The following is a 21,158-nucleotide window of genomic DNA, read 5'->3' as shown; positions in this document are numbered from 1 at the left end:
AGATTTATAAAGAGTGAGACGTGTGTTCTTTCACTGTCCTACACAGGAGCTGAATTTGTACAGCAATCAGGTCATTCATCATACAAAAGTTATTTCCATCTGCCATAAAAAAGCCACCTGGACAGCTGATAACTTCAGCAATACGTGTAATTATCCACAACACTGATGCTGATAAATGTAAGGCTTTTAGTCCCACATACTTGCAACCTTCAGGACAAATTTTACTTCAGGCCAAATACCCAACCTCAGTGAACCCACAGTGAGATTGTGGTTGGCTGCCATTCACCATGGCAACACGTCAGAACCAACCATGTCCCGAACATATGGAAACTGGAAGAACATGATGTGCTATAGAAACCGCCCTGAAACAGGCTTCGGGGGATGTCTGCGTGTCCACGAGCACGTTTGAGAAGAGCTGGTCTCTGAAGAGATTGCTGATGTGTAAAAACCTTATTAAACACTTGAGAGATGAATCAATCCAGATGGAATGCAGTGAGTGATGGGAATAAGAATGTGGATGAGAATGTGAATGAGTCCTGCCTAGATCCTAAAAGAGATTCATTATCATCCCTTTCACCAGCTTGTTAAGATGAGGACATTTTGCTTCTATGCGTACAAATGGGAAATCATGCAAGATCAATAGCTTGTTTCCAAGGTCATAAAGAAGAGATCACCTCACCTGTATCGCTCCTCCTGCAGTGTCTGCACAATGTAGTCATAGTCTCTCTTAAATTGCTCCTTCAGGCTCTCCATGCCTTTGCCTAGGTTGTTCTGGGCATCGCGGATATCCCTCACATCCTCCAGGATCAGAGTCAGCTTGCTCTGGGTCTCGGGTGATTCAGAACCATCCGGGCCAGGGGTGGGGTTTCCATTGCTGTCAGCGGACGCAGACGTGCCTGAGGAGCACTCGTCGTCGCTGGGGTACTTGGGCTTGGCCACGATGGTGGCGCTGCCACTCAGAGAACGCCCGCTGACTTCCTGGTGAAAGGAAGGTGAGGTGTCCATGCTGCTCTTGAGGTGAGCGATGTTGTCCGCACTGCCGAACTTGTTGCGGATCAGGTTGGCGAATTCTCGCGACTTGTTGAAGAAGAAGGGTGGGGAGAGCGAGACGCCGGGGCCAATGGTCTTCACCTTATCTACAGAAGGATGCCTCCCACTGCCACTCACATCCTTCAGGCTGTCCTTCAAGCTGTCCTTGAAGATCTCCTTCGGTTCCTTAGACGTTTCTTTGGACGACTCCTTTGATGCACTATGCTTGGAGGAGCCATTCGCCTCATTGTCCCTCATCTTTTTATGGTACTGCTCCAGTTTCTTCTGTAGCTGTGCAATGGTCTGTGCAGACTTCTGGTTCTTCTTTTCGAAGACCTGCTTGATGCGCGACAGCTGCTGCTTGTCGGCATTGCCGATCAGCTTCAGATACTCGGCCACATTGTCCTCGCGGGCTGTCTGTTCGATCTTGATCTGCTCCGTCACCTTCAGAATCTTCTGTTGCAGGTTGTCAATGTCCAGACGGCCTTTGTGAAAGTCCAGCCCCAGGCCCAGCCCATCGGTGGAGTCCAGGTCCAGGTTAGTCTCTGAACCCCCCCGCCGTATTGGCACTGGGATGCTGAGGACATTTCCATCGGTGCTCCGATCCGCCTGCCAGAAAAGGAAAGACATTCAGGATCATGCTGAAGAACCCTTACACTCGTCTACAGCAAACTGCTAAGCAGCCAATAGTAACCCTGTGCACACCAGAACATAATTGATCCGTCAAGAAATACACAGAATACCAAGAAAACCTGACATGCCACCAGAAGCACCAGGTCCACAGACCTTTGAGAGCCACACCAACAAAATTAGGCCCATGTTCAAAAACAAATTTTAGCAAGGGTGTTTTGTCTTATCTGACCTTCTCAAGCACATCTAGGCCTGGCATGTAGGAAAAAAAACCTCACCACAAAGCTAGAATAATCCAGAACAAATAATCCAGAACATCATGTTGCCCTCGACTGGTTTCAAACCGTGAAACCAGTTCTACCGTGAACGCAGTCAGTGAGACCCTATTGAGTGCAGTCAGTGAGACCCCATTGAGTGCAGTCAGTGAGACCCCATTGAGTGCAGTCAGTGAGACCCCTTAAGGTCACAAAACATGAGGCATTTTCTCAGAAGATGGTGTCTGTTGAAATCCAGCCCTGGGCCTGGTCAGTAGTTCTGTCTGCAACATTTTGCCTCAAGATAAACACACCAAGTCCACCCTTCCATCCATCATTCTATAATCGATTGAAGTCCAGGGTCATGGTGAGGCTGGAGTCCCTTCCAGGAATCACAGAGCCTGAGGCAGCAGGATGCCAGTCTATCACAGTTAAACACTCACATTCGGGCAAGTTTGATGTGAATTTGGTGTTTCTGGACTGCGGGAGAAACCCCACACAACCTAGCAAGAACACGACAGCTTCTAACCCCCAACACTGAGGGCCTAAGCTTACAGTGCTAAGCAATGTACCCTCTGTACTCCACACCGCACCCTGGCAAAATTTACATTATATTAATTTAGCAGACACTTTTACCATTAGCCATATACTTATTGGAAAAGCAGGGTTAGATAGTTCCTGGAGCAATTGAGGATTAAGGGCCTTGGTCAGGAGTTTAACGGCGACATCATTCTGCTGATCCTGGGATTTGAACCAGCAACCTTCCAATCATAGGCAGAGCATTCTAACCCCTTGAGCCAGACACAGTCCCAGTATGAATTAACAACATATAGTGTACAATTGTAGCGTAAGCTCAAAGTTCATTGGTACGTGGCCTTTAATATATAATACTTTCACATCTAACATGCCCGGTGCTGCTCGGCCTGGTTAACCCCCCCCTCCCCCCGTCTCACTGCTCCTTGTCTGCTGTTTGCAGCACACACTATTTGTGTCGTGCCGCGAATCGCTCAGTGGGAGAGCTCGTCCCCCAGCCAAACAAACAAGCGTAAACGTAAACACCAGAGCATGGCGGAGCTCGTGCGACTCTCTCGTGGGAACGCGCTCCTGCCATGGCAACGCCACAGTCTGAAGCAGCATTCTGGGGGAGATCGATGGGCCCGGGGGGTGCACGCGTGTGCGTGTTAAACGGTCGATTTAATCAGAGGCTGCCGATAATGGCTGCCTGACGGCCGTGGCTATCTGTGCTTCCGATGCGTGAAAACACAGATGGGCGATTCTGGGTGTGTGACCGCTTTCACAGATGCCGACTGTGCACGTGAAGAAGGGGGGGGGGGGTGTTCAGCCCATCTACCTTAGAGGAGTGTGTTTTGAAACATTTCTTTATCCGTTACATTGTCCAGAGGCATAAAATACCCTGAAAAATCACTCAGAAACGCTGCCTGATGGTGACAGAACAGTCCAAAGAGCAGCCACTACCCAGACCACAGAGGCTGAAACACAATAAACGCCTCAAAAGCTCTTCATTATAAAGACGTTGCCATGACCGCAGTGCTCTCCGCTGCAAACTCACAATCGCTGCTCTGCGGAGAAAGCGAAACATCTGCAAGGTCCGCTGGGAAGACTGCTAGCGAAGAGGTTAGCGAGAAGGCTAACCAAGGCCATCTGGGGCGTGGATGTACATTGGGTTAGGAAGGGGTTCCAGTGCCTGGGACTGGTGCTGGACTGGAGAGAGACGGCGACTGCAGATGGTTTGACGAAAGGTTTTAAAAAAGTTAGTGGTGAATGTGAACGTGCAAGAACGAGGGTGCAAGCCCGGCCGTGCATTCATGCCTTTCCAGGAAGCTGAATTCACGACCTCACAGCTGTGATGCGAAGGCGTCAGGGGTGGGGTGGGGGGGGAAGTTAGACAGAGAGAACAGAACGGGGGAAAACAGCCAGCAAGTGAACCGTGATGGTCTGACCCACACGTCTCTGCTATCAGCCTCCACGCAAAGCTGCCCCCCACCCACCGAGCCTCGCTCTGCTAATAGGAGCTAATTAATCGTCTACGGTGTGGACCAGGGGCAATGCGGGGAGGAAAACATAACAATAAAAGGTCATTCATGCAGTACGGAGGAGCACATGCTTGCTGAATTAAGACTGTTATCTGTGGTGGCACTTTCTGTGTAGCTGTGGCGAGTTGTTAATTTTGAGAGGGAGGGTTAGCCTGGCCTGGCATGGAAGTCAGGGAAGCTAAAGGGAGCAGGATTTGGGGAAGGTGGAGTGAGGAGTCACTGTGCATGTGTGTGTGTGTGTGTGTGTGTGTGTGTGTGCATGTGTGTGTGTATGTGTGTGTGTGTGTGTGTGCGCATCATGAACAGAAGTACCTATGCCTGCACGTCCCTGTATCCAAGCAACAGAGTGTGACAGCACGCTTTGTAGAGCAATGATGTCACGGCATCACCTGCATGTGTGAATCACACGTCACGTCTTCATAATCTGATCCGGATGCACTTTTTGCATACGAGAGTGTGACGGGCGGCACAGCTGGGGGAAGCAAAACAGCCAGGAGGTATGAGAGATCTCCCCAGGAGACAGAAATGAAGACACTCGAATGAAAAGCCAAACGCTTTCACGGTTACAGCACATAACAGCTCTGAAGAAGAAGCGCTACGTGTCACACACAGTGTGAGCTGCAGGCTGCCGCCAGATGACTATCCAGTCAGCGTTACATTCTGCTGTAACTGCCATTCCCAAGGAAAGAAAACTTTGATCTTTGTTTGGCCACGAGCATGAGCAGGTCACAGACGGACAATCTGAATTATTCTTTTGCTGTTTATGTCAATAAATAGACTTCATTGTCTGGTTGGACGATAACCAAGAACATCACTGCCAGCTCGCAAAGTGGAAGGGGCCGACCAGGGGCAAGGCGACATCCAAGCAGGTTAAGTACCAAACATGTCCCGGTGCCAAGGTGGGTTTCCGCAGACACCTCCAATAACGCTGATGAGACGAGTCCGATTTGAGCAGCTCTGTTTTTCATGATGTTTCATAACATCGTCTGGCTCTTGGCCTGATGTGAACTTCCCTGCCGGGAAGCTCAGCCTAGCTGCTCCTACACATAGATGGATCCATCATAGCTGTATGCCTGTGATGCAATATCTGCCTCAGGTTTATGTCACTTTGGAGAGAAGTGTCAAACACAAATGCAAGCAGTTAAGGCTGTTAAGCATGCAGCCCAGGGTACTTGCCCCAACGTTGTTCACATTTGGGGAGTTTCTGCTCTTCTCCACCGATACCTTCATCAGTATAAGTAAAATGACAGTTTGTCTCTTTTTGGAGCTGAAAACACCCAGAATGTCAATCCGACAGGCCTTAAGTCCTCCCTGGGGGGTGTACTCCTCCCCAGGTCACATGTTAGTCCACGATGGGCGAGTCTCACACCCATCTATCAGTCTCTAGTAACAGAGGCCATGCGGCAGCACTGTTGTGAGTCGGCGACTCGTTTGGGTGAAATTAAACGGCACCAAATCTACCCTGAGAGTAAATTTCCTCCCACGGGGCTGTTTTGGGCAGGGTGGAGGGCCGAGTGGTGTCAGGGAGTAGGGGAGCTCCAGCCCTGTCTCCCTCCACACTTGGCTCCCGGCACCTGCTTCACTATCCCTCACTCACTATGTCCGTTCATGCCCTCTTGCTTCCAGCTGTCTGCTGACTTCACGAGCACCCAGAGCACCCATCATTCCCTCCACCTCCATCTGAGCTGTCTATATTCCAGAGGACCCTAAAACCACACAATTAATCTAGTTATCTTAGTTGGCCTCCTCGTGATTCTGAAAGATACTTAAACTCCACCTGTGGTCCCTATAGAGCTATTGCTGATGCCAAAACACACTTCATCTCCATATTCTTCTGGCCCAACCTTATAACCACATTTAATGCCATTCACATTTAAGTCGCCCTGAGCTTCGGCACCATCTGACCATCCTGACGCCAGCCTCTCCGCCCCCTCCCTCCTGGGCTCCTGCCCAGCAGTCGACGTGTGGGCTGGGGGTGCAGCCATGCGCCGGGCTCAAATGAGGTGACGGTGCCGTTTCGAAAGGCAGCGTGCAGATCCGGTCAGGCCAGCATGGCTTCTCCCGGGGGGCACCTGACCACAGAAGCCGGGACGAGAACATCACACATCTACGCAGGGATCTGTACTCAGACGAGACAAACTTCAGATAAAATTAAAAACTAACTAAACAAACAAACTTTGCCTGTTTCAGTTGTTTGTTTTGTTCAAAAGAGGTCAGGACGTCAGCGGAAAGTCCCACTGAAACAAACGTGAACATGTGTGTGCGTGTTTGTTTGAGGGAGTGTTCCCAAGATTCACCCGCAGTGTAAGCAAGCACTGATTGGCTGTGTATTCCATAGCCCCACCCACTGTACTGCAGCTCTTGCCTTCCCATGGAAAACACGCCCCCCCGCTTCCAGACGGGCACACAAAGGCCAGCTTGTCCCTCTCAAGCCTCCACCACACTTCACAACAGAACTAGGACTTAAAATAAAAATGTGTGGCATAATCAAATTCTTATTAAAAGGGTTGAGAATTACACCACATCCTACTGTCCGGTGTCTTAAACCAGAACAATGGAGGGAGATTATATTACCTAGAGCTAGGATCATGTACATGGGCCTTTTATTACGGATATAATTGGACCCTAAGAAGGTGTCGCGATTGGACAAGCTTGACTTGCTGCATTCCTTTCCTCATATTACTGACCCTGCCGCACACTTCACCCCCCTCTAAATCAGCCCCACTTTTATGTCTCCTAACCAACCACCCCAAACCACTCTACCCAGCTCTGAAAAGACTCCCATTTTGCAACCAACTCCAACTGCTACAAATACTGCTAATCTGCAAGACTACAACTGACCGCGGTGCCCGCGAAACTGCCCGAATGAAACAAACACATCCATTCAGACCCTGCATGGCTTATGTTACAGTCAGACAAACAGAGCTTTGGTGACAGACACAGAGGAGATGAATCGGCGCACCAGACCTCCCTGTAATCTCATTTATACTCACACACACACACACACACACACACACACACACAGCCCCTCCCCTGGAGCCACCCCACACAGGTTGGATAGGACCCCTTCATTCTCAACTGGGCAGAAACAATTATCCTGACAGTGTTTGCTCTGTAAGTCCATCCTCGCCCATTCTGACATTCCCTCTCTCTCTCTCTCTCTCTCCACTGTCGCCCCCCTCCCAAGCCGTCCTGCTTAGAGAAAAGCGCATTGAAACAAGGGTGGGGAAGGGGGGGGGGAGAGAGAGGTCTCGCCCACAGGGGACCGGCCCCTGGATCAGAGCTACTGCTCAGCCCAGCCATCTCTCGACGGGAAATTAGGGACAAAGCTTAATCCTTCACGCCAGTGCACTAACAGCAGGAGAAGCGGGGAAAAGTACCATTACGCAACACCAGTGGTGTTCCTGACACAAAAATACCGCACAGCGAAAGACAATGCAAACTGCAAAGACTTAGCTGGTTAGCTATCAATAAGGTAAGCAGAGGGGGGCTTAGGGGAACAAAAAACATGCAGAATCTCATGACCAGGGAGCAAGACGCAAATTTGGGATTCAGTCTCTTTTTCAAAAGAAAACAAACACAGTCTTCAGCCATAAAAGGGAAGAAAAAAAAAATCATGTGACAAGAGCAAAGTGATACATGAGGCCCAACACAGAGCCAAAAAAAGACGGGATGTACAGTTACACAAGGAGGCAACAGTATCTGCAGACTGTCAGCAGGAAAGGAATTTCCTGGATAGTAAACAAAGAGCATGAACAGTAAGATCTCTGCATGCTTCTTTAATGCAAAGCATATTGTCACTCATCTGGACCGGCTTAGACTGGCCTGTCTGGAAACATGCGTCCCACGGGAATGCAGTCAGTGAGGCTCCACATTCCTGCGCGAGGCAGCCGAATTGTACCCCACGGCAAAAGGGGAGAGCAACAATGTCGAGGAAAAAGAAACTCCAGTTCCTGTTCATACTCTCCGTGACAGACTCGATCTCCGCATTAACCTGGGGAGGCCACGACAGCATGTTTGCAGCTAATTGACAGATGAGTTTTCAGCGTGCACACGCCCGCACATGCTTAAGCCTTGCGTCCTCCCACGATGCGCCCACATAAAGACACGAGGCGGGAAGGCGTGGGCTCCCTCTAGAGGACGGGAGAGCAGAGGAGGGAGAGCAAAGTACACTGAACATGTGAACTAGAGACGCTTCCCCAATGGTTTCAGTGCAAGGTCCCAGCATGGCAAGGGGAGAACGTGCCCCCAACTGTCCGGCTATGAGAATCACGTCTAAATTAACTCCGAATCACCAGGTGAAACCCCAGGGTGTCACACTCTGACCTACGCAGACTCAATGTTCAAAACTTTCATCAACATTGCAGGAACGCAAATGAACACCAAAGCAAGAGATGATGGCATGCGTGCGAGAAGCCGAGCTCCACAAGCGCTGGAACTGCTACACTGAAGACCATTAACACGAAGAGTCATTAACACGAAGCTGGGCAGCTGCAGCTTAGCGCACCGGTGTGTGTCCTGGAGAGGCAGTCAACGCATGAAAGATGGGCGAGACCTCGACCCAGGCGAGAAGAGAGTTACCGCCAAAAATTAGAGCTGCAGCACATAGCGGAACAGTGAACATTGATAAATGATAGGTGCTGAACAAAAGGGTAAAATGACATGATCAACAACCATATCATGCCTGCAAAGAATCCATGCAACCCTAACCCCATAATTAGCTAGACAGCCGGCCGACGCTACACAGGTGAGTCTGACCAGTGAATACGCACATTGCCTTCCTCATGGCCAGACTCTGTGTTTCCTCAACACAAAACCAACGACGCCCAGAGCGCACAACCAGATCAAAACCAAAGCGTATATATGATAAATGAGTAACAATTACAAGAAAATTACACCTACAGGGATTTGTATTCTAATGAAGAAAACTGTGAAAAATACAGGCATGTGTGTTGGATGTTTAATCACCCTTTAAATTGTCCATCTGCATCACAGTCACACCAGGGAAATGCCGGTGTGCTGGTTTGTGGGTCGATATCCCAGCGTGAGGTGGCCATCGCATCGCTAGCACCACTAACACCATTATCTGAGAGCAGAAACAGCCTCCCCTCCCCCTGAATGAAAATACACAACATGTGGGGAAAGCAAAGGCCACAACACACCTCACAGACGCCAATTACACCAGGCCGAGGACGACTTCAGAGAGATAAAACACTCCTGAACTAGAGCGAGCGTAATAACACAACGTACCTCACAGCTGCTGCCGTGGCCGTGGACCCCATCCAAGTGTTTACATGTGACTGAACTCATAAGTGGCATTTAAAACCCATTCCGCCATTCATCCATATGCTCCTCAGCTGATTATCCAAATCGCTCTACATCGCCTCACGCTGGTGATGCCCCTGAGCGGGACAGCGAGACATCGTGAGCCCAGAGCTCTCCTGCACGGTCACTGCCGCCACCCTTGGCCACCAGCTGGCCGAACGGGAGCAAGAGAAGATGATTACAGGGAGCATGAAATAAAACACTAATTATGCTGCGCAGAGATGGAAGAAAACTAGTCTGGCCCCTTTCTACCGGCGCCCTTCAGGGTAACGGCTTAGGTGACGACGGCATCGCCTGGAGAGGAAGCAGCTCTGAAAAAGAACAGCGGGGAAGAGAGGAGAAGGGCGGGCAAGGGGGCCACACGACGCTAACGGTGGCCAATGTCTCCCCTGAAGTCATTTTGGGAGTTTGTTAATAACATCACATCCTCCACAGAAAAGTCAGGCTTTACGGAAACTGGCTGGCGAAGTTAGGGATGAGCTCCCATGGCGAGAGGGAGACAGATGAACTCTCTTCTCGGTGCAGTCATACCCACACCGAGCAGCTAATTCTCACTCTAATGCTGCTAGCTTGACGGGTATTAGGGAGTGACTGCCTGTCGCTGTCAAATGCTCATGCTAATCTCTTCTTAAGGCTGCAGCACAGTGTGTCCAATGGAAAGAACGGAGAGCTCAGCTTTTACTCAGTAACTCAGTTTTTGTCTGACTAAGCGGGTTAGGGATCTGTACCCATAACCAGGAGGTTGTTGGCTTTAATCCCATGGCCAGCAGATTGATCATATCCCCGTTGCCACCTTGGCGAACATGTGACTGTCTCAAACAGCAGTCAGCGCCTCTCCTGTTGTATTCTGCTATCCGTCTGCAGAGTCTTCCCAACCCGGCTGTGCCAGGCAGTGCTCACTTCCAGGCCATTTCTGAGCAGGAAATTCCAGGCTGATCCCGTGCAGCTCCATGTACAGATGAAAAGTTCTCGCTCACTGAAAGCTAGAAAGCAGAACTGTCACAGGGTCTGATACAGGAACACACCACTGCAACTCATACATCAAGCCTCATTTGCGTCAGACCATTATCCCATTAAATGATATTAGTCCCAAACCCTAAATTACAACATGTCAAATTCTAAACATGGTAACCTCAATTACTGTGGATCACCGCCATTCAGGCAAACTCAGGGATTGGTTGGTCTTAACCACCTGACCAGTGTTCTAGCTTCAGAGCCGCTCTATGATCCATCACCCTGTTTCCAGGACCATTAGGTCAGTATAAGACACCAAGGCTGGATGAGAGATTCCCGCAAAAAGGCAGAATAAAATTAAATCTGTTCTAATTCATACTCGTACAGCAAACTCTTGTCTCTAAAGGGGAAGATGAAAGGCTTGCTAACGTTAGCACCAGGAATTTCGACTCGCTGAATAGTTCGTTAAACCCTAAAACCAATGAGAGATGAGCAATACGCAGCTTGTCAAGCAGAAGGCCTGATGTCTTCTCAGATTCTGCCATTTCCAGCTGCAGGGACCGAGCTGCGACACGCCTGCAAAAACACGGAAGGCGACCCACAATCCCGTGGTGATGCAAAACGGCTTCGGCACCCATGTGATGCAACCGTTATTAATAGCAACTGGGCTATAACTGGGTTATTAGCATGGACTGGTATTTAAGGGGCGGTAATAAATTAGGTGAATTAGCAAGTGCAAGCTGCCGTTTTGTGGACTGCAGCGGCAATCAGACCAGCCGTCCGCGGAGTGACCCCGGGGGCACTGCCTCACCCCATGCGGCTAACAGAATTACCCTGACCACTTCCAGTGCAGTTCATCCGCAGTGTTCCTCTGCACATGCCCACTGCCAGATTACATTTGCTGCCAGCTGGTGCATCTCACCCGTCTCATTTCCTGCTTCGCTAATAATATGATTTGAAGAAGAACAGATAGCAGCCCACTCGCGAGAAAGTACAGTTCACTGCCCATATTTATGATATAGATCTGAACCTAGAGTTTCGTTGCTACAGGTGTCAGATAAGTTCACTCATTCATGATGGTCTCTGTGCCTGGTCTAGTAATCCACGCTACTAGCTGGAGATCTGATTTTATTTATTCCTGGCTTATTCCTACATATGGAGATATACGGGTTATTCCACACACATGGTGGATATAGTGGTGTGAGGCAACAGTGCTGACCACTTTACCCCTATTTATCTTACATTATTTTACACATTAACTCCCCCCCCCTGCCCCTTTTATTTTCTCATCTCTGTGCTTCGCGTTTATGTTGTATGTGTGATCGATCATTTGTGCCTCACTGCATGCATTTCACTCTGTGGATGTCTATAACATACTGTACATGTGACAGCTAAGAACTGTGACATAATCCCTCTACAAAGTCTTGTATTTTGTTTGGTTACTTTTGGTTAAGGTTAAGGTTGTCATTGTCGGGATTAGAGTTTTCCCCTATAAAGATATGAATGCGTGAACTACATGTGTCTGTGTGTGTTTGCATGTGTGTGAGAGAGAGATGGAATTAGCATCAGACTCCACATTTCACATGGGATCTCACTATAATCCCCAGGGGCCTGGAACAGTGTCCCCCCCCCACCCCCCGACTGCTCCCATTCTCACCCCCCAAATCACATGACAAGGTCCCGCACATACCACTGGCAAAACTGCACACATCTGTACTCCAAGAGGAGGGCATCAATCACTCCAGTTATTTATTGGAGACTAAATCAAAAACAAAACACTTATCGGTGTCTCAAACTCCCTCCTAGGTAATATTACCAGAATTCACTGCAATTCCTGATTTGTTGGGACTAAACAGGCCTCATTACTGCCCCCGTTGTCAGTGAGCTGCAGTCAGGAACACTGGTAAAACCAGGCTATGTTTACTGGGAGCAGTAAAAAGACAAGACAAGACAACAATCAAGACAGACTGGTTAAAAAGGAAAAAAAAAAATCAAAGTTCTGTAAAATTCTGTTATGGGTGAAACCACACTGGGACATGCCTATATTTCAAACTAACTCAAATCAAAGCTTCTTGAGTGGAGCCATTTTGAGTCTTATGGATTCTGATCTGGACCAGACAATAGTGTTCAGCTGGACATGGAATTCACCGGTTCGATCTGGAATCCCCAGCTCATTGTGCGGGCAAGACAAGCAAGTTTCACAGAGCCAGGAGACGACAAAAAAGAAAGTCAGTGAGAGTGTCCGTTCCAGTGGCAACCAGACGTGAGCAGTACACACATCACGTCACACATCATTAGTCCCACCTCTGAGACAGCCCGGGCGGAGCTGCTGTGATCGACACGGCCGCACTGTCAGAAGAGCAGATGCCACGCAGTGAGAAAGTGGACCCGCCCCCTCACAAAAGGTTTCTTACAACATTTACGCCCGACAAACATCACTGCGGTCGCGCAGCTTCTTCTCCCTTGGTTCGGTCTCCCACATTTCCGTATCTGGGCAGCTTAAGACAGATGCCCTGCGATAACGTGACACTGAGACACGGGTTGCGGTGGCGAAGATTCTAACCCCGCAAAACAGCCAGACTGACAGCGACCCTGGCGAACGGCGAGGGGGGGGAAACTCGGTCGTGTGTAAGTGAGCCCCGGTCCAAACGAAAGCATCATTCATGCAAAATGGATTGGGTGCAGGATTCCTTGGGTCGCCATGACAACAGAAGAGTGCAATGACACCTTCTGTAAATGGCCACCGCGGGCCTAACCTGTCGACAAAAAGGGGCCGCACCTTATTGACAGGCGCCGCTGGAGGGTACAACCTTCAGGAAGGTCCCTCGAGTTCTGACCCTGAACCACAACAGAACCAGTCTGGCAAGACGACGGCGCGTACAAAAGGAGGTTATTGTGACTCAATTCTCGGAAAATACCGTCTGATTCCAGGACATGGCAGAGGGATCGTTTGTGGTCAGAGGGCTTTTTATTTTTATTTTCAAGCACCACCAGTGATGGACAGTTCATAACAGGCTGCAGGGGTCTACAGACCACAAAGCTGACGGCCACAACACGCAAAACAGACTGCGGGAATCTGTAGTCTGTGCTACTGCCACTTGATGCCACGTTTCAGTGCATTTTAACTGATTGTTCTTAATAATCTGTACACTGGGCATTCCATTTCCAGTATCCATCCACCATCCCTCTATGTGTTTGTGCCCAGTAATGGACTGCTATCCTAGATAAGTTGCTCTGTGTTCCCTGGGATAGACTCCAAACCCCCCCCCTCCCACCCCCCACCGACCTATTTGCGATATGTCCAACATGATTAGCCAAAACACAAAGAAACCCCAACAGACCCAAAGCAGGGCTGTTATTTATGCACTAGTTATCTTTAACAGTGATGGTCAAATACAAGGGAACTTGCCACACATCCAGGGAAGTGACATCCAACCAATTCCCAGCTTCAACAAGATTGCACTGTTACCAAGCTGGCTCGAGCACTCTGGGGATCCCCGCAACGGGGCTAAAGCTAACTGCTAAGAACCCAAGTTGTGAAGCACCATCGTCCCCCTAAGGGTTGAGTGTTACACAGTCAGGAACAAGCGTGAAAACGGCACGTCGTCTCACTGCGAGGCTGTGCACTGTGCCCCATTTACGTGACGACAGAATCCCTGACACAATATCTCTCTGCATTGTTTCATGATAAAACACAAATATGCAGTACATAGAGCAAAGATATCCGAATATCTGTCTTTCTGGACATGCTTTGTGTAAAGAAGAAAAATAGACTTGACCAAAGAGACATAAATGGCTGAACAGATAAGAGACTGTGCCCCCTCCACACAGACATATACAGAAACACAGACACACAAACAGAGAGAGAGAGAGAGAGAGAGAGAGAGAGAGAGAGAGAGAGAGAGAGAGAGAGAGAGAGAGAGAGAGAAGCATGTAACTTGAGGCTTACAAACGCATGGTTGGTCAGCCCCCGAAGGCGCAAATTAAGAATAATAATTAACCAAACTCCTGCGGATTTTTTTCCATCACCTAGGGGGGCACAAAGAAGCCCAGCCCCCCGAAAACACCCATTTCAATAAGTGCGGGTTCAGAAAGTGCAGCGTGCCTTAAATGACCGGACTGACGGCTGCTGCTCAGCCCGGGGAGGAAACGCTGGAACAATGGAATAAAGCTTCGTGCACAGCCAGATAAAAGTACAAACAGTGCTGTGTTTCAATGCCGCTATGACCAAGCTGTCGGTAACATTTTTTAAAGGAAGTGAAACAAGTTGCTGAAAACTGACGCGCTTTCTCCGTCCTTTTACCCCCTCCGGCTAAGTATCCGAGATGATGCCTTTGACGTTTTACCGCATATCAGTTAAGGCAGACAAACAATAGCTATAGTCATACTGAAATAATAAAATAATAAACGTGAAACGGTAGTACTGGAAAACATCTGCAACGCTTTTAGAAGCAGTAAAAGGTCTAGTCTAGATGGACTGACACGCAGAGGAAGGAGAATGAAACTTCTCCTTAGGCATCATTAAAATAACAATCAAATGTGGATACGGTGGGTGCTTTCTTTCTCTTTCTTTCTTTCTTTCTTTCTTTCTTTCTTTGAAAAACAGCTCGGCTCTCCGTATGAGCGCACACGGTATCGGGTGACTCAACAAGAGCTGACACACTTTCTGCTTGCATAACCAGTGCTAAAAGGCTGCAGACAGACTGTGACATTAAGGGAATGCATGTCTTACAAGTACTGCAACTGTAATACTGGAAAAGAGACTGAGAAAACCGCCAGCTGAAATGAAAATTAGGCTGCCGAGAGCGACTCCCTTATAATAAAACCACCGCGATCATAAAATCGGGACAATATTATTCACGCCTATTTGCAAATGTATGGACATGAATACGTTAATACGCATTCCCACATTAAGGGTGTCGAAATCGTATTGTGATTTTAATCTTTTTCGCTAGTTCTTCTAAAACTCCAAAACAAATAAAAAATAACCAGCCAAACTAGCAATGAGTTGAACAATCCGATCAAGCAGCAGTCATGACTAAAACATACGCGGTTATGCAAACATACGCGCAGTCAAGCAGAAACGGCGTGGAAAAGAAGGAACTGAATTTTAATCACAGTAACTGTAGCTGTCAGCAAGCAGAGACTTTATGCCCGGACGGTTACCATTTCGCCCCCGCTGTTACGGCTCAGTCTCCCCGCGTCGAAACTTTCATTCGCGGCGCCTCCGGTGCTGGGCATAGTCCCGCAGCCCGGCTCATCTCCACACGGACCGAGCCTCTGATCGCCAGCCGCCCTCCCTCCGGCTCTGAGAGGCACGACGTGCGAGGAAACCCTGCCTACCAAAAGCTGGGGAGGAGCGCTTAACCCCTCCTGCGCTCCACGGTGATACAACCGCGCCGGGCGCCGCTAACGATACTGTTACCTGGGGGAGGTACACGGATATACGAAATACTCAGTAACTAAGGACTTTTCATGTAATTTATGTTTAGCAACAGATTCGTTTTTATATATATATTTGGTTGTTTTGGAGAGCAGGCCACCCCCCCCCTACCCGCATCATCCCCTACTGTAATTCAGCCAGAGGAATCTGACAGGCAATTTTCCTAGAAAGTTCACCTAACTAGTTTGTCCAGCTCCCACCCTGGAGTCTGACATTAAACCTCAGCTCTAAGCGGATTAACCATAACAGCAACTTTAACAGAAAGCCACCACGTTTTCTTGCGTTTCAGACACTGCATTCAATTCAATTCGATTCCATTTCTTTTCATATAGCGCCTTTCGCAACAGAGTTGTTCCAAGGCGCTTCTCGTGTATGTGCTGTGATAACATACAACATAATTACACAGCATTTGTATATGGTGATTACCAGGGTTACCTGAAAAATTTTCAGTAAAATATGACTATTATCTTCTGAATAAGTGGAAAGTCCCCACTTTAAGAATAATACAGGAGAATCATTTGGGATTTTTCTATTCCTTTATGTAGTTGCTGTAGGTTATATAAGCTTAGTTTTTGAGGGACTTTGGGGAATTCTACAAAGTTTAACATTTACGCTCTGTACAATAAAAGATAAAGGTCATGAATGTATAGTACTAGTAAATATGAGTGGGGCTTCCCGTAACCAGTAAAGTAAGCCTGGTGGTTAATGACAGGATCACCTGTCATTTAACAATGACTCTCTCCCATCATGTGCAATAAGACGGTTATTTAACTACGGCTCGTTTTCCAGAAAGTAATTACCATGAATCACAAAGGCATCTCACCTGCTGGGTCACATACGGCTCACCCATCTTCCAAAGAAGATGTCCTCCTCGGTCTCTCTGCCCCCCAGCACTGCACTTGCTCTGAGCAGTAACCCTGAAACTAATGTGGCAATAATGAAGCACAAAAGTGGTTAAAGGCTGTGCTACATGAGAACTGGGCTGCGTGACCCGAATCTGGAATACTGAGTGAGTGAAGTCTCTGGAACAATGCTGCAAACCAGCGACACATCAAATGTACTGTTCATGATCTCCCTACCAAAGGCATTTATTAGTCGGTTAAATCTGCCTTGATTATTATGATCACCTGTGATGCTCTCACATCTAATCATCTACAGCAGATCCACGCAAGCACAGAAAAACATGCAAACACACTCGCCCCCACAAACAGGGTCAGCTCTCATACCCCCAGCTGGGGAGGTTAACCCTACCCACCCACCCCCCCCACCCCCACAAGCCACCATCTTCCACACGTGATTAAAAATGCTGAAAAAAAGCCCTCCTGGTTCACACACTGCATGTCAAACAGGTCTGTCACTAGCAATCCATACAGCAGACACCTAACCCTTTATAACAACTCACTAGAGCAAGACACAACATCAATATTTGAAAAAAATATTTCATTGCACCGTTTAAAATTTAAAGATCTCACTTGGAAATCCAATAACTTTGATGCACCGTTTCAATTGTAACTTGCACCAAGCCTATTAATAGTTTAATAGCTGTATCAGCAGCCGCTGCATTCATTGCCGGCAGCAGATCGGTCCCTGGCTCTGTCTGTCTCTGAGACAATGTCTATCGTGGCTCCGGAGTAATTTATTACATGAATAAGTAGAGTGTCAGCTGGCCTGGGACTTCACTCAGTGCGGAAGTGTAAAGCCTCCCTTTTCCTGTAAGAGGAGAAGCCGACGTCGGTCCGATTTTACAGCCCGACTTTCCCGCCGTGTGCTTGGAGGATCTCCGATATCTTAGGTGTAACCATACGCCGTCCTTGCCGCGAACCCATGTTAAAGTGAGGGTCCTTCGTATGGCCGACCGGACGCTGCCGGTCGCCCTCTTAGCTTCTGCTCGAACCCAGGGCTTTGTGAGCACAGAAACACCCTAGAGGGCCTGCAGTCAGCTCAAGTGATGCGTCGCGTCAGCCGAAGTGTCAGGTCAGCCGACGGTAAGTCACTTCACATCAGCCGTTTCAATTCATCAGACTTTGCAGAGTTTGTAGTCTAAAGATAGTGTGCAAATCTCATCTGGAAACATTCCCAAGGAAATGTCAGCGAATGACGTGCTTTCTGATGACTGACAAGATAACTGACAGACAGCTGATGAAAAAAACACCGTCAAAGAACCGCCGTGCTGTCAGGCAGGTTAGGCGCCCCTGCGGAAGAGCCCCACCGAGCACCACACCCACGACACGATGCTCGCTAAAAGGGACCACGGCCTCACAGACCCTGGGGTTTGGAAACGGTCACTAAAACGGCCAGATTTCCTGGCAGTAACTCAGTGGGTATGTTAATTAGCCGACTGGGGGAAGGATGACAATTACGGCAACATCTGGACTAACTGTGAAACTATGCACTGATAAATTCAAATAAGCGTCAAAGTATAGGTGGGAAATGGTGGGGGGGGGGGCACAGTGGTGTCATTCTCAAAAGCAGTTTCTATTGCCAGCCACCCGCATGACATCAGCGATAGAGTTACATTAGTTTGCATGAGAACACGGCATCAGCCAAACTCCAAGTAAGGCAGGAAAATGCCCGTTAGTCCGTGATGCCGCTGGTGCCAGGGGCAAGGTCACATGGCGCACACACTCACACACACGCAGGCACACGGCGAGCCAGCCTGCAGCAAGCAGCCGTCCCCATTGTGCTTCACGCTCAGGTTACAGTAGAAGCAGCATTCCTGACCACTTCTATCTAATTCAGTTAAAGCCTGTTTTTTTTAGCAATAGAGTCAGGTCAGCAGCCTGAACTCACACTACAGCCACATTCTTATTAATGCGAATACAGAATTTACTCATGCTTGTAACTTCATAATAGAAGATCGCCAGACTGAGCCGAACACGCTGGGTGAAAAATACAGTCAATTTAGCCTGGGTGATCTTTTCAAAACCCGCCACCCTGAAATTAAGGCAGCGGGGTGTGTGTGTGTGTGTGTTTCCATTTGGCTTTATTTGTTGACAATAAAGACACATATTTTAAGACAGTGATTATGAAAGTGTATTCTTATTAAAACACGGAATTCCCTGATGCAGATGTGTAGTATGTCCACCATGATATTCCACTTCCAAGAGCAAAAAGGAAACAGGTCAACAGTGGTGATCTTCAATTACCCCAAAGTTTTAATTAAGTTCTTTATTCCGAAGCTGCTTGGCCGGCACAACCGAATCTCCCTGTGCCAACGTCCGGTGGATGATACATAATTTCTTAGAGCTGATAAATCACCGGAATTCTGCTGACTGTTCCGGGGTGGGGGTGGGGGGGGGGGGGCTTTCCGGGAGTCATCACCGTGCCTATGAATCTGCTCCTGCCCACAGGTGAATGTCCTGGCTAGGAGTGCTTCCATTAATCAACCAGAGGAAAATTACACCCCCTCCCACTCCCCAGACATTCATCACTAGCCTAGGGGATGAACCACCAGGCTGCCCTGGGCACAGCAGCCCCTCAGCGCGGATTGTGCAGGAAGAACCGGCCCGAGCTTTAACCCCTGCGGACTGGGGCACAGCGTGGCAGGTACCTGCTTCCGATTTCAGCCGCATGTGCGGAAAAAAGACACTTATAGGTCTGACATTTAGCACCAACCGACCGCGGCTTCCCCATCACCCATACATCTCCATGGGCCACAGTTTCTGCCACATCATCTCACACCGGCCAAATGACGGGGGCGTTTCACAACCGGGATTAATTCCACCAATCAAAATGACGACGGTCCATCACTCTTCTGGAATGATCAGCGACAAATCGTCTGTGTTAATTCCTGTGCTTGGTGCGTCTCTGATCTTTTCCTCATTCCTCTTGATCGCATTCTTTGTTTCCAGTCCAGAGAAACAAGTTCATTTCAAGCCTACATGCTCTGCCGGGCGCATTTAAATTTGCTAAATTCTGCTTAGCAGCTTTTAATGATATTATCTACTTCCAATTACCAAAGGAGACTGCGACTTGATAACATTAAAATTTTAAAGCAAACATGTCATTTAGGCAAATTAAACTGTTACATGTTCATCAAAACATTTATAAGATTTACTGCAATTATTGCAGGTCTATACAAATAGGTAACTGTAATTTCTAATTTCACTTCTCTTTTTTTAAAGCTAATAAAACTGCAAAAAAAAAAAATTCGCATCAGCTTACAATCTATTTATTATGCTGCAAAATCATCAAATCTCCCGGGACTTTTTCCGCATTCTGGGTGAAATTGGAGCCAAATGCAAGGCTGCTTTTGGTGACCCACCAATGAGGCTGCTTGCAAGGAAAGAGGAGCACAGTCAGAGCAGACACACACACGCGATGTTTCCATAGGATGAGAAGTGAAATTCACATCGCAATAGCTTTCAATTGCCATGCGCTTTTCAGCCGGGTTGCACATCACACTGGGATCTCACGCGTGTTTTCATTATCAACACACAATGCTACAGTGCAATGCCAGAGAGAGACCGCCACGGATGAAAAAATGACAAATGGCAGTGCGAGGGTGGTTTGTGAGGGTCTCTCTCCAAACCTATCCATTGTCTCGCTTTATTAGAAACCCTCAAACCAAACAAAAGCAGTTTAACTTGCTCTCTGTGTTTATATATAAACAGGGAACGTTGTTTTTCACCCCCACCCATGCTCTGGACTTCTGCACTTCCTGTTCGGAGTCTCTCGGTCACTCAGTCCCACGGGGTGACCTTTGACCCCGAATGACATCACATAGGGCGTCGTGGTACCTCTCAGGACGATCGGCCCCTTGTCTTCGTAGTGTGGGAAGAGTACGCAGAGGGATCGCTGCTAATGCTAATTAACTCAGAATGACAGTCGCAAAGGCATGGATGAAGGAGGACAAGACCTCACCGCTGGGGGGGGAGGGTGGGGGATGCTCATTGTCTGTCTGCACGGCTGCCCTTTCAGTGCAGAAAAGACATTTATGGTGCTAATTATTTTTGCAGCGCCAGGCACACGCCCAAGTTCCTGCAACATATAACCATTGGCCAGATTTAATTTCTTGTGCCATCACAGCTTCATTGATTGCAGGAGTCACTGCGGCCACCGCAGGGCCTTGACCCGGACACTGATCATTTAAAAAACAAATGGGTAACGACCAAATGTGATTCATGATCGGAAAACCGACTGCGGGGGCAGCGCTATGACTCAGTGAGACGCTCCACGCTCCCAGGGTTGGGTTATTTTATATCTTTCTGGCCCACAATCCCGCTGTTTGGCGCAAAGGCCTTTATTTCCTCAAAATCACCAGAAATTGATAGAGGACATTCAATAAAAAAAACTCAACAGCTTTCTTTCGCTGCATCCTAACCGTCTTTCTGATGCTTCGAGCTGAACGGTTTTCTGAATTAAAATCAGACTCTCTCTATGGGACAACAAAACCCAAGACGCTTTTTGAAAGGCGGCAGGATGTAAAGAAAGGCAGGAGAGCACAGCCGAGGGACAGCAGTAACGGCA

General features: G+C 48.4%; 1 protein-coding gene across 3 annotated transcripts in view; it reads right to left on the bottom strand.

The window, feature by feature from the left end:
* Positions 1 to 21,158, bottom strand: part of tmcc3 (transmembrane and coiled-coil domain family 3) — a 35,033-nt gene that overhangs the window by 3,781 nt on the left and 10,094 nt on the right. The window contains exons 1-2 of one of the 3 annotated variants that reach the window (XM_049006976.1): positions 15,413 to 15,611; positions 680 to 1,638 (exon numbers count right to left, since the gene is read on the bottom strand). In XM_049006976.1, coding sequence (XP_048862933.1) covers positions 680 to 1,638; positions 15,413 to 15,487 — 1,034 coding nt within the window. In that variant the 5' untranslated portion in view covers positions 15,488 to 15,611. Of the gene's footprint in view, positions 1 to 679; positions 1,639 to 3,483; positions 5,948 to 15,412; positions 15,612 to 21,158 lie in introns of those variants that run through there. The other 2 variants (XM_049006979.1, XM_049006977.1) reach the window with 2 other exon arrangements.

The sequence above is a fragment of the Brienomyrus brachyistius genome, chromosome 3 (genome assembly GCF_023856365.1).
Source record: "Brienomyrus brachyistius isolate T26 chromosome 3, BBRACH_0.4, whole genome shotgun sequence".
In the NCBI taxonomy this organism is placed as follows: Eukaryota; Metazoa; Chordata; class Actinopteri; order Osteoglossiformes; family Mormyridae; genus Brienomyrus; species Brienomyrus brachyistius.
The sequence above is the reverse complement of the archived record's forward strand: the minus strand, read 5'-3'. Positions and strand labels throughout refer to the sequence as shown.